This window comes from Terrapene carolina, unplaced genomic scaffold (assembly GCF_002925995.2).
Source record: "Terrapene carolina triunguis isolate 2854851 unplaced genomic scaffold, T_m_triunguis-2.0 Scaffold210, whole genome shotgun sequence".
NCBI classification, from domain to species: Eukaryota; Metazoa; Chordata; order Testudines; family Emydidae; genus Terrapene; species Terrapene triunguis.
Genome location: NW_020664561.1, coordinates 46395063 through 46412090, shown reverse-complemented (window position 1 = coordinate 46412090; position 17028 = coordinate 46395063). Strand labels below are relative to the sequence as shown.

The following is a 17028-nucleotide window of genomic DNA, read 5'->3' as shown; positions in this document are numbered from 1 at the left end:
AATATAGTAGTCAGATATCTGACTCAATCCTACTTCAGTTTCTAGTAATATACACTATTAATTGTCAACCCAGATTCCGAACCTGACTCTCATGCCTCCATTTTATCTTTCCACCAGTTGCAGTACCTTGTTTTCTGACCATTTAATTGAAGATCCAGAGTGTGCCATCTAGGACATAGCTCCAGTGCCCAGTAGCCCAAATCTTCATCTCCTTCTGCATGACATGACCATTCCTGCCATTTATCCCATTTCATTCTGTGTTAACCATTTGTCTACTGTATAAGATACCAGATGTGTGAGGAAAACACTCCTAATATACTAGGTGTGTCGTCAACAGTATTCCACTGCGCATGAGCTAGAGTGTAATACACCAACAAAATGGTATAGAGAAGTATACCTTGCTGCTCAGCAGCTACCAGGGTGATGGAAACATTATAAGTAGATGGATGAATAGGAGGAAGAACAAAAGAAAGGGGAACATGAAACTCGTGCAGTCTGGGACTGTGGGACTGCTGTGCCCACCTGAACTCTCTCCAGCCTGGGCTGGCTCTCACAATGCCTTGCTAGTGACCAGCAGCAAGCCCCTCCAGGTGCTGTTATCACTCAGCACAACCGCATGTGGAGCCCCACACCCAGCTATATTGCATGAATGCTCCCAGAGCCACTCATGAATCACACTGGGAAAGGCACCAGCCAAATCCCCCCAGCTCCCAGCACTGTACCTCAGAAATATACAAAATTTGCACACATACAAAATAGAAATGACTGCCTAGGAAGGAGTGCTGCAGAAAGGGATCTGGGCATCATAGTGTACCATAAGCTAAATATGAGTCAACAGTGTAACACTGTTGCAAAAAAAGTGAACATCATTCTGGGATGTATTAGCAGGTGTGTTGTAAGTAAGACACGAGAAGTAGTTCTTCAGCTCTAGTCTGTGCTGATTAAGCCTCAACTGGAGTATTGTGTCCAGTTCTGGGCGCCACATATCAGGAAAGATGTGGAGAAATTGGAAAAAGTCCAGAGAAGAGCAACAAAAATGATTTAAAGGTCTAGAAAACATGACCTATGAGAAAAGATTGAAAAAATTAGGTTTGTTTAGTCTGCAAAAGAAGAGACTGGGAGGGGACGTGATAAAAGTTTTCAAGTACATAAAAGATTGTTACAAGGAGGAGGGAGAAAAATTGTTCTTCTTAACCTCTGAGGATAGGACAAGAAGCAATGGGCTTAATTGCAGCAAGGGAGGTTTAGGTTGGACATTAGGAAAAACTTCCTGTCAGGGTGGTTAAACCCTGGAATAAACTGCATAGAGAGGTTGTGGAATCTCCATCATTGGAGATTTTTAAGAGCAGGTTAGACAAACACCTGTCAGGAATAGTCTAGATAATACCTAGTCCTGCCATGAGTGCAGGGGACTGGACTAGATGACCTTTTGAGGTCCTTTCCAGTCCTATGATTCCATAAATATACCATCTTGCACTGCTCAAGACGAGCAGTGCAGATTTATTAATTGGTTCACCACTTCATCAATGGAAAGTGGACATACACCAGCCTTTGCAAACCTGAGCAGATTTGCCACACACTTCAGGCAAACTCACTGATAAAAATAAACAGTTAAACAAAAGTATTGACTACAAAAGATGGATTTTAAGTGATTATAAGTGATAGGCAAAAAGTCAGAGTTAGTTACCAAAAGAAAAGAAAATATAAGCATGCAGTCTAAACTCTCATAGACTGGGCAACATCTAGATTAGCAGTTTTTCTCACCCCACTGTATATTGCAGTTCATAGTATACAGATTTCACCCTTGAAATCTGGGCCAGTGTCCTCTGTTGGAGTCTTAAGTCTTCAGTGTCCTTGTTGCTTGCAGCATAGGTGGAGGCAGGAGAAAAGGCCAAGCATGGGGCCCTGTGTTCTGTTTTATATCGTCAGTCCCATGTGCTTGTAGAACACAAGTCCAGGCATGTCTGGGTGCATTGCTGAGTCTCCAGGCAAGGTTGAGCAGTTCCCCTGGTGTGGCCTCATGCAGGTGAGTCATTGAATTGTAGATCCCTTGCTGGACAATTGCTGTTGACGGGTTGTTTGACACCCCACCCGGGCCTTGGTTACTCTCCTTGCTGTTGCCTCTCGGGGGCTAATATCTGGCTGATTCCCCAATTTACAGCAATGTTTTAGTGACAACCATACAACACAATTCTCATAACTTCATATGCATTAATGATATACATATATGGATAGAAAAATTACTTTCAGCAGATCATAACCTTTTCCCTGATACCTCACACGGCCTGCTTTATACGCAAGATCACACTCATATATAAATGAAGAATATGGGGGTTACAGGGCACTCTCCGAAGGTACAGAATGTCACACCATGTTTCTGAAAGGTGTCATGATTTAATCTTTTTCTTCCCTGTCTGGTATTCTTTGCTTTGGTACTTTTTATTCTGTTTATATTCACCTACTGAACCACATGCCCCTTCAGCTAGATGAGCATGGTTTCACTGATTTCTGTTTCTGTTCTTGCAGCATCTCAGAGGTCCATTTTCAGTCCCATGTTATTTTGTCTGTAGACTCCTTCTGAGTTAATGCCCTTTCTATAGTCTCTTTTTGATGACTCCCTGCTTACCACCCAAAAGATCTCCCTCTCTTTGTTTGAACCCCATCTTAAAAGGTACTTCCACAAGGCCTTTCAATAGTAATTGTTGGCCTAATTCTACTCCCATGAAAGTCAGTGAGCACTTTTGAAAATCCCATCCATCCATCATCACCATCATTGTTACCCTTATATAACACTTAGATTTTTTCAAAACATCAACTAATTAACCCTCCCAACTGCTCTGTAAGATAGGGGAATTTTATTATCCCCAGCTTACAGTTGGGGAAACTAAGACAGAAAATGAAAGGACTTGCACAAGGCCACAAAGCAGGTCAGTGTCAGATTCAGGATTCGAACTCAGTAGTTCCTGGCTTATAGCCTCTTCTCCTAGACTCCACTGCCTCTCAACTCATACTGCCTAAGAAATGTATAGTTTATTTAAATATGAAAACTATGTTTGAACTTCATTGTGTACATCTGATTTAGAGCCATATCTTGCAAACACCTATTGTGGGGATGAGGCATCTTTCATAGCCTAAATTCCACCCTCATTATTACATAAGTTCAGATGAGTGTTTAAAACATAAATCCCATATTTTTCACCAACTATACATTTTAAGATGATGAGAAATACATTTTCTTTTTAAACTTTTTTGTATGCTGTCTGTGGAGCTCTGTAGCTTTACTTATATACTCTTAACCTTCCCTCTGTCTAATATTGACCTTTGTACATGCACAGACATATGGGGAGCCATTCAGGTCAAGTACATTGGAATACTTAGATGTTGGTTAGAATACCTAACTATAAAACTTAGCACTTGTAAAATCTATACATCACCCTTTGAAATGGATGTTATTTTTGCAGTAATTATACCTCTATATCCCCTAGTGTATCAAGTATATTATCCAATTCAGTAAGGGTATGCTGTATACAGAATTAGATATCCATTTTTCAGATTGTATAAAGAGTCTCATGGCTATTGAATCAAAATCACTACTTATTTTATCAAATGGAGCATCTATTGAATCAAATGGAATCCCCAGTGAAATCATTTCAGTATTAAGTCAAATATAATATTTGCTGAATACCATATCATGTAATTCTATAGTACCAAAGACTGCAGCATGTCCCATGGTCAGTAATGAAAAACTACTGTATGTGTTCAACAATGCCAACTCCCAAAACAGGTGAGATAACAGTATACAATATAGAACTGAAATAAGTATACTGAGGAGTTATCAGAAAATGCACTCATTGCTAGTATTTAATGAGCACAGAAGTGATCTCTGCTCTAAGGACCTTATAATCCAGGGATCGGCAACCTTTGGCACATGGCCCGTCAGGGAAATCCACTGGCGGGCCGGGATGGTTTGTTTTGTTTACCTGCAGCATCCACAGGTTTGGCCGATCGCAGCTCCCACTGGCCGCGGTTCGCCATTCCAGGCCAATGGGGGCTGCGGGAAGCAGCGGACAGCACATCCCTCAGCCTGTGCCACTTCCTGCAGCCCCCATTGGCCTGGAGCAGCGAACCCCGGCCAGTGGGAGCTGCGATCGGCCGAACCTGCAGACGCTGCAGGTAAACAAACCATCCTGGCCCGCCAGCGGATTTCCCTGACGGGCCACGGGCCAAAGGTTGCCAATCCCTGTTATAATCTAAGGCCCAGTTTATACTATAGTTACATTGGAGCTAGGGAACCTGTTTACAACTCATTGTCCCTTTCCCAATATGACTAAAGTCCAGTCTACCCTACCTACTAAAACCATGTTTTTAACCAGTTTAGAGGACAGCTGAGTTTTATAACCAGTTTCCCAAACATGGTTGCATTTGTAGTGTAGACAAGCCATAAAGGCCATATTTTGCAAACACCTATTAGTGTATTAAGGTCAATAGGACCATGTCCAGGAGTGACAAACAGAAGTTTTGGCTGCAGATCCAGTGCTTAAACTAGAGGGACTTGATGAGTGGCATGTTTGGTCTGTCATTATCTGGACAGATGCAAAGATGGAAAACTGCTGTATTAAAAAGAAGAAAACAGTGTCTGGAAAGTCAAGAAAAGATTTAGGTTTTATGCCAATCAGAACAATGCAGTAGTGTTTATCAGTCATATAAGGACTTTGTTGGGTAGTTAAAGATCATTGTGAAGACGAATTGCACTTAACAAATAATCTAAATCTGAAAGATTAAACAATGAGAGCACTGGAGTAGCTTCTCTTTGAAATCTTGAGTGCTCTGTTGCCATAAAGAAGTTGTTGATTCCCGTTGCGATCCCACACCACTTTTCTGAAGACCAGTGGCTTAGTTCTCTACCCAAGTCTGTTGTCCTTGTCCAAGTATTCTGAGTCTTTCATAAATGCAGTCATGATTCTCCATTTTAAAAATACCCTATTGCATTTTTAGGTGATGTTCAAAGGCAGTGGTAGATATGGGCTGATGGGCAACATCCCTAGCTTCAGAGAGTTCATGTAAGGCCTCGGAGGAAGGAATGCATCCTAATGTGGTACAAGGCCCTCTTGAATAGTTTTCTCTTATACAAATTTATTCTGGCCAAGGCCTATGAACCAGCTTTGAGTATATTTATGGGAAGAATTTGAAAGCACTGTGTCACAGGTATTTAAAAACTATGGATGTGAAACTGGAAACAGAAACTGAACACATATGTCCTGCCTGGCCCATAAGAGCACCACTATTATGGGAGCATGAGTGCACAGGAAAACTGACTATGTCATAGTGTAGGGCTGGAAGGGACCTTGAGAGCTCATCTAGTCCAGTCCCCTACACTCAAGTCAGGACTAGGTAATAACTAGACCATTCCTGACAGGTGTTTGTCTAACCTGGTTTTTAAAACCTCCAGTGACAGAGATTCCACAACCCCCCTAGGCAATTTGTTTCAGTACTTAACCACCCTGACAGTTGAGAAGTTTTTCCTAATGTCAAACCTAAGCCTCCCTTACTGCAATTTAAGCCCATTGCTTCTTGTCCTATCTTCAGAGGTTCACAAGAATATTTTTTCACCCGCCTCCTTGTAACAACCTTTTATGTACTTGAAAACTGTTATCATGTCCCCTCCTCAAGCTTCTCTTCTCCAGACTAAACAAATCCAATGTTTTCAATTTTTCTTCATAGGTCATGTTTTCTAGACCTTTAATCATTTTTGTTGCTCTCCTCTCTCTAATTTTTCCACATCTTTTCTGAAATATGATAACCAGAATTACATGCAATACTCCAGATGAGGCCTTATCAGTGCAGAGTAGAACGGAAGAATTACTTCTTGCGTCTTGCTTACAACATTCCTGCCAATACATCCCAGAATGATGTTTGCTCTTTATTGCAACAGTGTTACACTGTTGACTCATGTTTAACTTGTGATCCACTATGACCCCCAGATCACTTTCTGCAGTACTCCTTTCTAGGCAGTCATTTCCCATTTTGTACATGTGCAACTGATTATTCCATCCTAAGTGGAGGACTTTGCATTTTTCTGTGTTAAATTTCATCCTATTTACTTCAGACCATTTTTCCAGTTTGTCCAGATCACTTTGAATTTTAATCCTATCTTCCAAAGCACTTGCCACCCCTTCCATCTTGATATTATCTGCAAACTATTGTGTACGCTCTATGCCATTGTCTAAATCATTTATGAAGATATTGAACAGAACCAGACCAAGGACCGATCCTTGCAGGACTCCATTTGATATGCCCTTCCAGCTTGACTGTGAACCACTGATAACTACTCTCTGGGAATGGTTTTCCAACCTGTTATGCACCCACCTTATAGTTGCTCCATCTAGGTTGTATTTCCCTAGTTTGTTTAGTATCAAAAGCCTTACTAAAGTCTAGATATTCCACATCTACCGCATCCCCCCATCCACAAGGCTCATTACCCTCTCAAATAAAGCTATTAGATTGGTTTGACATGATTTATTCTTGACAAATCCATGTTGACTGTTACTTTTCACTTTTTTATCTTCTAGGTCAGTAGTGGGCAACCTACGGATGGCATGCAGCCCACGGGCCACAGGTTGCCCACCACTGTTCTAGGTGTTTGCAAATTGATTGCTTGATTATTTGCTCCATTATTTTTCCAGGTACTGAAGTTAAGCTGTCTGGTTTGTAATTCCCAGAGTTGTCCTTATTCCCCTTTTTATAGATTTGAACTATATTTGCCCTCTTCCAGTCCTCTGGAATCTCTCCCATCTTCCATAAGTTTTTGAAAATAGTCACTAATGGCTCAGATATCTCCTCAGTCAGCTCCTTGAGTATTCTAGGATGTATTTCATCAGGCCCTCCCAACCTGAAGACATCTAACTTGTCTAAGTAATTTTTAACATGTTCTTTCCTATTTTAGCCTCTGATTTTCAGTGGCGTTACTATATTGGACATCCAATTACTACTAACCTTTTTGGTGAAAACTGAAACAAAAAAGTCATTTAGCATTTCCGCCATTTCTACATTTTCTATTATTTGTCTTCCCCCCTCCTCATTGAGTAATGAGCCTACCCTATCCTTGATCTCCCTTTTGCTTCTAATGTATGTGTAGAATGTTTTCTTGTTACCCTTTATATCTCTAGTTTGTTTAAAATTGTTTTGTGTCTTCGCCTTTCTAACTTTGTCCCTACATGCTTGTATTGTTTGTTTGTATTCATCCATTGTAATTTGACCCAGTTTCCACTTTTTGTAGGACTCTTTTTTGAGTTTCAGATTATTGAAGATTTCCTGGTTAAGCCATGGTGGTCTGGTGCCATATTTCCTGTCTTTCCTATGCAGTGGGATAGTTTGCTCTGGTGCCCTTAATAACATCTTTGAAAAACTGCCAACTCTCTTAAACTGTTTTTCCTCTTACAGTTGCTTCCCATGGGATCTTATCTACCAACTCCCTGAGTTTGCTAAAGTTTGCCTTCTTGAAATCCATTGTCTTTATTCTGCTGTTCTCCCTCCTACCATTCTTTGGAATCATGAACTCTATCATTTCATGATCACTTTCACCCAAGCTGCCTCCCACTTTCAAATTCTCAACCAGTTCCTCTTCCCTATTTGTCAAAATCAAATCCAGAACAGCCTGTCTCCCCTAGTTGCTTTCTCCACCTTCTGAAATAAAAAATTGTCTCCAATGCATTCCAAGAACTTGTTGGGATAATCTGTGCCCTGCTGTATTTATTTCCCAACAGGTGTCTGGGTAGTTGATGTCCTCCATCACCACCAAGTCCTGTGCTTTGGATGCTTTTGTCAGTTGTTTAAAAAAAGCCACAGCCACCTCTTCTTCCTGGTTAGGTGGCCTATAGTAGACCCCTTCCATTACATCACCCTTGTTTGTTACCCCTTTTATCCTTATGCAGAGACTTTCAACAAGTCTATTTCCTATTTCCATCTCAGTCCAAGTGTATACATCTTTGATGTGTCATGAGTTTTTAATATAGTGAACAGCGTTCCCTAGTCAGAAAGCTGACTTTTAAATACAGCTGTTCCCTCAGTTTTACAGTAAAAAAAAATGTATTCCTTAGTATCTCCCATTGTTTATAATGTCAATAGAATGGTTCATGTAACATATAGAAAGGAGACTATTCTTGATTAAAATCTATGGTATTTCACATAACTTATATAGAAACCTATTTTTCATTGTTATAAAATTATATAGGACTCTTCCAAAGTATCTACATAACTGTTCATGCAAGTATTTCTATGAATTTCCATGACAGTTTCTCTTTCTATGAACACCCTTGAAAACAAAAAAAATCCTATTACTAATGTCTATGGGAAATGAATAAAAGGGGTCAAATAAGTTCCAAAAATTTGCAATTTTTATTAAAATTGATGTTTATCAATGCTTTTTTTGCATCATGCACCTAGTTCTCTTTACACGCACACACATACTATCCTGTGTGTGTGTGTGTGTGTGATACACACACATAGAGGGAGAGAGAGATCACAGTACTCCGTTGTGTATGTATATATCGTACCATGCATAGTCTACTTGTGTCAAACTAAATTTTTGGGTGTTCTTCTATCCCTAATACTTAGCACAGTCTTCCTGTAGTATATTGTGGGAAAAGAGAAGGAGAGTGGTATAGATAGATAGATAGATTCGATAGTAGGTTATATTTATTTTTCATTAACATCTTTTTCCCCCATCTGCTCCTATTCACTGTCTCTACGAAGCAGAACGTGAACCCAGTAATGTTTGAATCACACTTTCAAACCCACATTAGAATGGGATCAAAATAAGGCAAAATGTGTTTGCCCATCCTTACTGCGTACTGCAACATTTCACAGAATGTATCTGATATTAACATTCCGAAACTTCATTACAGTGACAAAGATTCCAATGAGAACAGACAATGGCACAAATTAATCTATTCTTCTGACAAAGACTGTAATGAGAATGGGATATGGTTAAAAAAAATTAAACTATTCTTGTTACAATCTCAAGATTGCAATCTCCTGGTCCCCCTCAAATGCTATATACTCCGGTGATGTATCACTTAATCGTGTCAGTTTAACAAAGAATTTTACTTAGCTCCTGCTATGAGGCTGGCATACATTTGCTTTGACTTTCCACAGCTAAGCTGTTTTAAGAGAATGCAGTGGGATTAATTATGTTTTTAAAATCACTGTATATATAAACACAATTAGGGAAACATTCTGGCAATTTTTTCTTAGTCAGTCGCAACTAGCACATATAAAAAGGCACTCTGATTTTTTTTTTTTTTGTTTATTTGTTTGTTAATTGAATTCTTGGAATTACTTTTAGTCTTCAGCCATACCAGAGCTAACTACAGGTTATTTTAGGAAGTCAGAATCTGGCACCAATTTATCTGTAAGTCAAATGCATCTAATGCATGTTATTGAAAGCTGCTCAGTCATTCTCTCTTTATTATTATCTCATGTGTGAGGTGAGGGTCAATTGATGTTTTTTTCAAAGGTTATTGTTTAAGGGTTTACACCTGAATCAGATCATTTTCAGCCAGGCTAAACATCGGCAGAAATGTGTCAACATCAGTGCAGGGCAGTTGGTTGTTTTAACCTAGTGCATTAAAAATAGTGCTTTCATAGAATCATAGACTCATAGAATATTAGGGTTGGAAGAGACCTCAGGAGGTCATCTAGTCTAGTCTAGCTTTGATGGTTTTGAAAGCGTCTTTGACCCATTCCATTTGCAAGTTTAATACTTAAGCATTTCCATCTGTTCATATCTGTTTTTCATTCAAATACTAAAGTAAAATGTGTTGGCATATGAATATTTTTTATATCTGAATCATAATTAAGCTTTATTATACTGTTTTATTTGTAGCTGCAGCAGCGGCAGATATGGCCTATCATCACATCCGGCCTCCAATAGGGTATTCAATTCCCAAGCCCATATCATCACTGTTAATGAGGGGCTGGAATGTGTGTCCTGAGGTAAGTGCTCCCACTTCTTTAACCTATGAAGTAGTGATTACCAATGTTTGTCATGTGTAAATGGCTATTTTGCCAAGAGCCTCGGAGAGAAGGTGAACAAGTGGGTATTTTTATATTTGCCACCTTCCATTTTTCTGGCTTTAGAAGGCTCCTAGTTATTATGGTGACCTGACAATATAGAAAGCGCTATGACAGAAAGGCTCACACTTGTTTTGAGGAGTCTCTTACAAATGAATTCCTGCAGACAAATCCCTATCCCAGCATAAACCTCTGAGGGGAATACTGATTCAGGCTTGGAACTTATGTCAGTATAACTACATCGCTTGGGGTGTGCTGAATGACCCTAGCCCCCGGTGTAGACAGAACTACATCGAATAGAGGGCTTCTTCCATCGCCATAGCTACCACCTCTCAGGGAGGTAGAGTACCTACAGAGATGGGAGAAGTTATCCCGTGAGCGTAGGAGCGTCTTCACTAAGCCCTACAGCAGCACGGCTACATCACTGTATGTGTAGACAAGTCCCCAGTGTCATGCAACAGTGCAGGCTGGGACTGCTGGTCCTTACTCCCCTCACAAAGAAACCTAACTGGTATCATAATTAACATCTTCTGTTTTGATTCCTAAATACAAGCTGGGTATCTCTATCAGTAAATGGCTTTAAATCTTCAAGGCCAGGCTGTGGGACTCTAGCTCCCCATTCCTGCAAGCTATTCTGCACTGGCAGAAACCAAGCCTTACTGACTTCAGTAGGGCTCTACGAGGATCACCACTGCAGAGCAGATTGAAAGAAGTGGGTCTCAGGATTTGACCAGGTATGTAAGTGCCACACACTATCTGCTAGATATCTATCTAAGGTATTTAAACAGTGCCTAATATCTGAGCACCTCACTATATTAATCCTCCCAGCATTCCTGTTAGGGAGGGAAGTGCAATTATCCCCATTTTATAGATGGAGAACTGAGACCCAGAGAGGCCAAGCGACTTGCCCAAGGTCACACAGGAGGTCTGTGACAGAGCAGGGACTTGAATCCAGATCTCCCAAGTTCTAGGCTTGTGCCCCTAATCCTGGACCATCCTTCCTCCTCAGGAACTACACCCCTGACTCGTAACCTAGAATGCCTTTCTGAAACACCGTTCACAGAACACTTGCAGACAGGCAGACAGCTCATAAAGCAGCCTCTCAGTGGCTTTAGAGAAAACAGAAAGAAGGAAGAACACTTTGCTCTCTCGATCCCCTCTCTGAGCTTGGCTTCTTCATAGCCCATAGACAGGATTTTGCTCTTACAACTTCTCATTTGGGGCTAAATTGTGACTTGCCCTGTGTGCGCATATGAGGGAGTAAGGACTCTCATTATACCTCTGCATGGGCTGCCTGAACTGGCAGTGTGGGCACATATGAATAAGAGGGCACGGTTTACTCCACCCTCCATCGCAGGTGGTTGGAGAGTGGGCTGGGAGGGGTGAGGAGTGGGCATGACCTTGGCTCTAGATGTCCCTCCTCCATGCACTGGCAAACACAGCTGAGCCTGTTTAACAGGTTTTGTATTTACTGCTGACATAAGCCATCAGCAAACTGCTAGACCTCTGCCCTGGAGCAGTGTGTCTCTGAGACACAACCGTGGTAGGGTCATGTTGCTTAAGAACCACCCTTGCGTAAAGTCTCAATCGAGCCCTTAATTTGTTTAATATTTGAACTTCACATATAAAAGAGAGTGACAGTAATGATGTGAAGGCAATCTGGGTAGATATACCATACAACTGCTACACACTGACTACTTGTGGGGGATGCTAAACACACCTTTCCTTTTGCTCATTGTGCTTACTTTATGGTTGGGGTTTTTTTGCTTTGTTTTGTTTTTCAGTCCCAAATTAATCATATGCTTTGGCTTTCTATTGGGTGGGAGAAGGAGCATTTTATTTAATCTTGCAGCCAGACACAAAAGGAAGACTAGGAGAAGGAAAGGAAAAGAAAGAAACCAAAGGGCAGAAAAAATAGAAAGGAAAAGAGACTGATTGAAATGCAGGAGAAAGGTGTGGCAGAAAAGAGGCCTGCAGAGAGAGGGGAAGTGTATCTACAAGAGTCTGCAAATAAAGGAGGTAAAAAGGAAAAGAGTAGATGGATTATGTGGAGAAGAAAATAATTATTTAGGCATGCAACAAAAACCTTTTGATGTTTCCAATATGAGGCCAGTGTTATAACTTGTACCGAAGAAGTGGGAGGTTGTAACCTGTTCTGATGGCCCATTTCTAAATCCTCTTTTAAATTGTTGGGTTTCTCTTCTCTGGACAAAATGAAATCCATATATTCAAAGAGAGGATCCAGGTTACTCCACAGGTGCTCAGTTATATTTTTACAGTGCCCTGAGGCTACTGTCCAACCTCCTCTGCCTGTGCCTTAGTGCAGTTCTAAAAAAATGAGGCATGTAGAAGTCAGAACAAGAGGAAGAAAGCTAGATGTTAAATTTCCAGTTAATTTCTAGGGAAATTAATACTTTAAAGAGCCCCTAATGTGCACAATAGTATGGGACACACTGCGAGTTGGTTGAAACAGAGTAAATGGCCAGCAATCATGAGTTATGAGTTTTCATAACTCTTGTGTCTGAAGGAAATGGGAAACAGTATCCCAATTATTTGGGACATATTTTTATGCAAGGGATTTATGGACTTGGCCCCTAGTGTTCTATGCTTCTGGGTGCTTTCTACTTTTCTTAACTTGATACATCTCTTAAGTAGGATCTTTTCTTTCTGTACATTCCATGAAATGTCATTGTCATAAATATACATTTTCTTTTTATTTTGTTTCCTGCTCTCCAAGGCCCATTCTTCTCTCATAAGAAGGATTGCTAAAACCAAATGATAATGTGTTGCCTAGCCCAAGAGATCAGTCCTAGGAAGCTGATATGTTAATGAGATATTTATTTTTCAAAACCTTAAGTTTATAACAATGAGGAGATGCAAGTCTCTTGGAGCTGCTTAACCCCCTTTCTGTATAGAAACCATAGATTCATAGATTCTAGGACTGGAAGGGACCTTGAGAGGTCATCGAGTCCAGTCCCCTGCCCTCATTGTGTTCTTGTACCATTGTGAACAACCATTGTGTTCTTGTAGCTATTCTAGCTAATTGTTCTGAGAGTCTGAAAAGACTGAATCAGAGATCTCCACCTAGTGGTTAAACATAATTTACCAGGCTTTATACAGACTGTTGCCCCAAAGACTGGGCCAAATTTCATTTAGTTCCTTTCCCCCAAAAATAACGTAATGGGTATAAAAGGTTTTACAGCTCCAGGAGACCAGAAATCTTAGAGATCTAGGTGAATTTAAAATAGAATGTAACAGTTACAGATAAAAAGAAGGGTTTACATTATCTTCAACAAAGACTGCAATAAATGGATCACAGAAACGTTTTAAATAATGTAACCTGTACATAGTAGGAAGCACTAGTGTTTATAGTAGTTGTAAATGTAATTTTGTACATTGCCTGAAATACATGCTATATATTCCAGATCATAAATGTCAATTGCTGCTGTGGTCAGTTAACAGTTCCCTGTTTTATCTTTCTCTTGTTTGTTTTTCTGAGTCTCTTGTCCTGAATTCTACTGTTTGGGTGCTCTGACAATACCAGACATGTGTCTCTCTTCTGACTTCTTCTTTCCCCAGAAATGGTATTCAGTTAATCAAGTAAAATGTCTTTAGTTGGTTGGTCTTGCATTTTTTCATCACATTCAATCAAATATTGTTTTATGTTCATTGACTTGTTGAAATTTTCTGCCACAATAATGAATTTTGAATTTTCAGAAAGGCTGGGGTTTTGTCTGTAGTTTTGAAGAAAGCAAAAGAGGAATGTGATTGTTATTTGAGTTATTTTCCTCACTTTGTTCTTACTCTAAAGGTGATGTATTAGCATATTCAGCAGATGGTGGGTACAGTGTAGCTTTTGGAGCAGAGTTTTCAGCATCATTTATTTTGCTAGGAATTAAAGGCACCTCATTTTCTGCCTCAAAACTAATGTCTTTTAACTCTGGTAACACAGAAGGCTCTTTGTGCTCTTCCAGTGGCATTTCACCTTCCTCATGTATATTGTTATCTTCATCAGGTTGATTGTTTTGAATGTGTTGCAAATTCTGCACATTCTTCATGTGCATATTATTGTTTATTTGAAAATTGATGTCGCTACACGGTAGTATATTTCTAGTTTTAGGAGAACTGGGGATACTGGATGTATTAGACATAATAGATACCTTGACAGTGCTTGTACAAAATAATTTACATTTTTCACTCTCCACATCATTCTGAGTTTGTGGTATGTCTTCGGCTATATCATCCGAGTTCATTTGTGTGTCTGGGATTAGCACTTCAGACAATGACTCATTGTCATTAGGTGGCTGTTTATTTTCTCTCTGTTCTATTTTTACCCCATCATCTTCAGTGTTAACTGTTCCATGCGGGTTATCAGTATTGTCAGTTCCATCTTTGCTACTGCAAGTTAAATGTTCGTTGGCTTCAGTATACAGAAGCAAACTACTGATGTGATTTGGAGGCTCTGTGCTACTTTGTTTGGGAACAAAATATGTTTCTGTTGAAATTGGGTTGATAGCTGGTGGAATCTGTGGTATAACAGTGAAAGTATAAGAGTCCACAGCAAGTAGAGTTCCTTCTAATGATTCATGTTCTTTAGCCTTTTCACAGCTCTCCAATCTTTCTATCCTGTTTAAATTTTCACTCTGGCTTTTTAATACTCGGTTGTCCATCTGGCCTTGATTGACATTTTTCACTGTATCCTCCAGAACTGACTTTAGTTCCAAATCACATTCACTGTTGGGATTTTTTGTCTGCAAGTTGCCTGGGATTTGTGTTTGGATAATAAGAGCTGAAGAAGAATCCCAACCCTTTTCCTTTCTTGTAGTCATCTGTGAATTTTGGTACCCATATGACTCTGTAGCCCCTGTGTCTTCTTCATTTACTTCTCTAGAATACAGGGATATGGAAATATCATTTGCCCCATTTTGTGAAGTACTTGCTAAATTCTGAGTTGCAAGAAATACAGTTGGAGTAATACTTCTCGCAGTCTCCTTTGAGGGTGGAGGTAAGTTACTGTTGTACATTACAGCTTCTGCAAGCACAGATGTGAGATCTTTAGAATTTCTTACATCAGAAATATTCTTGAACGGATGAGGGACACTCACTATTGGATTATTGCACTTTTCTTCAGACAATTCTGCTGCATCAGCACTTGTTATAATAGCTTCACTTTCGGCATTTTTGCTCTTAGCCAAGGTCTGCTTGTCAGAGAATTGCGAAGCAACTTTTTTGGAATAAATCTCCTTCTGTTCTCTGGTACCTGGCTGATCTTGGGGAACTGCAGAAGACCCTTGGTTTGATTTTCTTTCTTTTCTTGTCAACTCTTTGTTGGAAGCCTGTGACAGTTTCTTCTTGGATTCAATTGGTGGTTCTTTGTGTTGATGGTTGGATTTTTGTTGTGTTTTTTCACTGCAAGGTGATTTCTCTGGGTGGATTCTCATTTTTCTGAAGGGATGTAAATTTAATTTTACAGTTAAAAAGTCTTGTCCTTTAGTTTTCATTTTACTCTTCCAGTTGGCTTCATCTTTCCTCACCCAGGTTTTCCTTCCAATATCTCCCTTAGCAGAAGACAATTTACCTTCTTCACTTCTTGCTTCTGAACTGCTGTGCTCTTTGCTTTCCAAGGTGATAGCTTGGTTTCTTTGAACATTCTTCTTATGAGATCCTACCTCACTTGAGTCCATCATCGTCACATCCAACCTGTTTATTGTTGCCAGGTCAGGTACATAAAAGCTAACACTCTTTGGTATATATCTTTTCTTGAATTCTAGTGATAATGGCATCTCTTCATCACTCATAAAGCAATCTTCTCCTACTCTTCTATTAGCTTTGGTTTGCTCTTTCTCCAACTTTAAATTTTCCCTGTGATTATCTTTCTTTTCTTTTGTATAGCCCTGGAATTTATCACAGTTCACATATTTACAGATAAGGGAGTTGTGTAGCTGCAAAGAAATATTTTTGCTCCTTTCCAGCAATCCACGTTGATCATCATGTTGTGATCTATGACTTTGTAAAGTCTTTTGCACACAATGTTCCTTTGACTCCACTGGTGTGTTAGGTGCTGATGATGAGCTGGTAATAAAATATCTTTGCCTATGAAGTTTTAAACTCTTGTCTTCTGCTTCTGGTGGAGACTGCGACGATTCATTTGTTAAATGCTTTTCAAGTCTCTCTTTTGCTAAGGCAAGCGTAGGAGTTGAACATCTTCTAGTAAATGCGTCATGCCTTATATCTGCTGAATAATAAATGTTAGAATTTAGCACATGGAAGAGTTTTATTACACTGATTAAGCGCATGTTTGGAACACCTATGTATATAGTGCCAAAAAAGCTCTCTCTGTTTGTGGCATAACACCAACATTTAGCTAACATCTCAGTCCAATCTGGGTAAAACATTTTAACTCTACAGTGCTGTGGCAATTACACTCACACACTGTGGTCACATTTTAATCAGTTGAATTAAAATTAACTGATAGAAGTTTAGAAAACTTCAATCTTAATCAGAACTATCCATATAGTAATGTGTGTGATTATAGTTTTGTTAAAGCAGGTAACAGGCGGTATGTTCAAAGACTGGGTATAGCAATACAAGACTCTTCTGCTGATATGCCGTACTGTCTGGCATGTAGAATACTGCATAAAGATGCAACAATATTTGTCTACATGCCATCAGGTAGATTTTGTTAGTGCCACCCAAAATATCAACGAGTTAGGTGTCTGCACAGGGAACTAGGGACGTGGAGGGAGGTGATCTGCAGGGAAAACCCTAGGAATAGTCAAACTCAGCAGAAAGCTTTGATTAAGTCTATGTTTTTATTGTTGTTATTTAAGTGAAATAATAAAGGCCAACCAAAAGAACCCCACTTTCTTCCAGTTTATCTTCATATTCAGTTTTCCTTTGTATAACTGTATTTGTTTTTTCTTCAATGACATTTCCCTGCTCTTACCAACCTAGTGT

At 39.7% G+C, this 17028-nt stretch overlaps 2 protein-coding genes across 2 annotated transcripts in view; one reads left to right on the top strand and one right to left on the bottom strand.

The window, feature by feature from the left end:
• LOC112107612 (serine/threonine-protein kinase TNNI3K) overlaps positions 1–17028 on the top strand; it is a 164917-nt gene that overhangs the window by 110110 nt on the left and 37779 nt on the right. Inside the window, exon 21 of the mRNA XM_024201386.2 lies at positions 9884–9993. Coding sequence (XP_024057154.1) covers positions 9884–9993 — 110 coding nt within the window. The remainder of the gene's footprint in view (positions 1–9883; positions 9994–17028) is intronic.
• LOC112107611 (leucine-rich repeat-containing protein 53) overlaps positions 13664–17028 on the bottom strand; it is a 6856-nt gene continuing 3491 nt past the window's right edge. The window contains 2 exon segments of the mRNA XM_024201385.2: positions 13664–13802; positions 13804–16306. Of these exon segments, the coding sequence (XP_024057153.2) occupies positions 13664–13802; positions 13804–16306 (2642 nt within the window).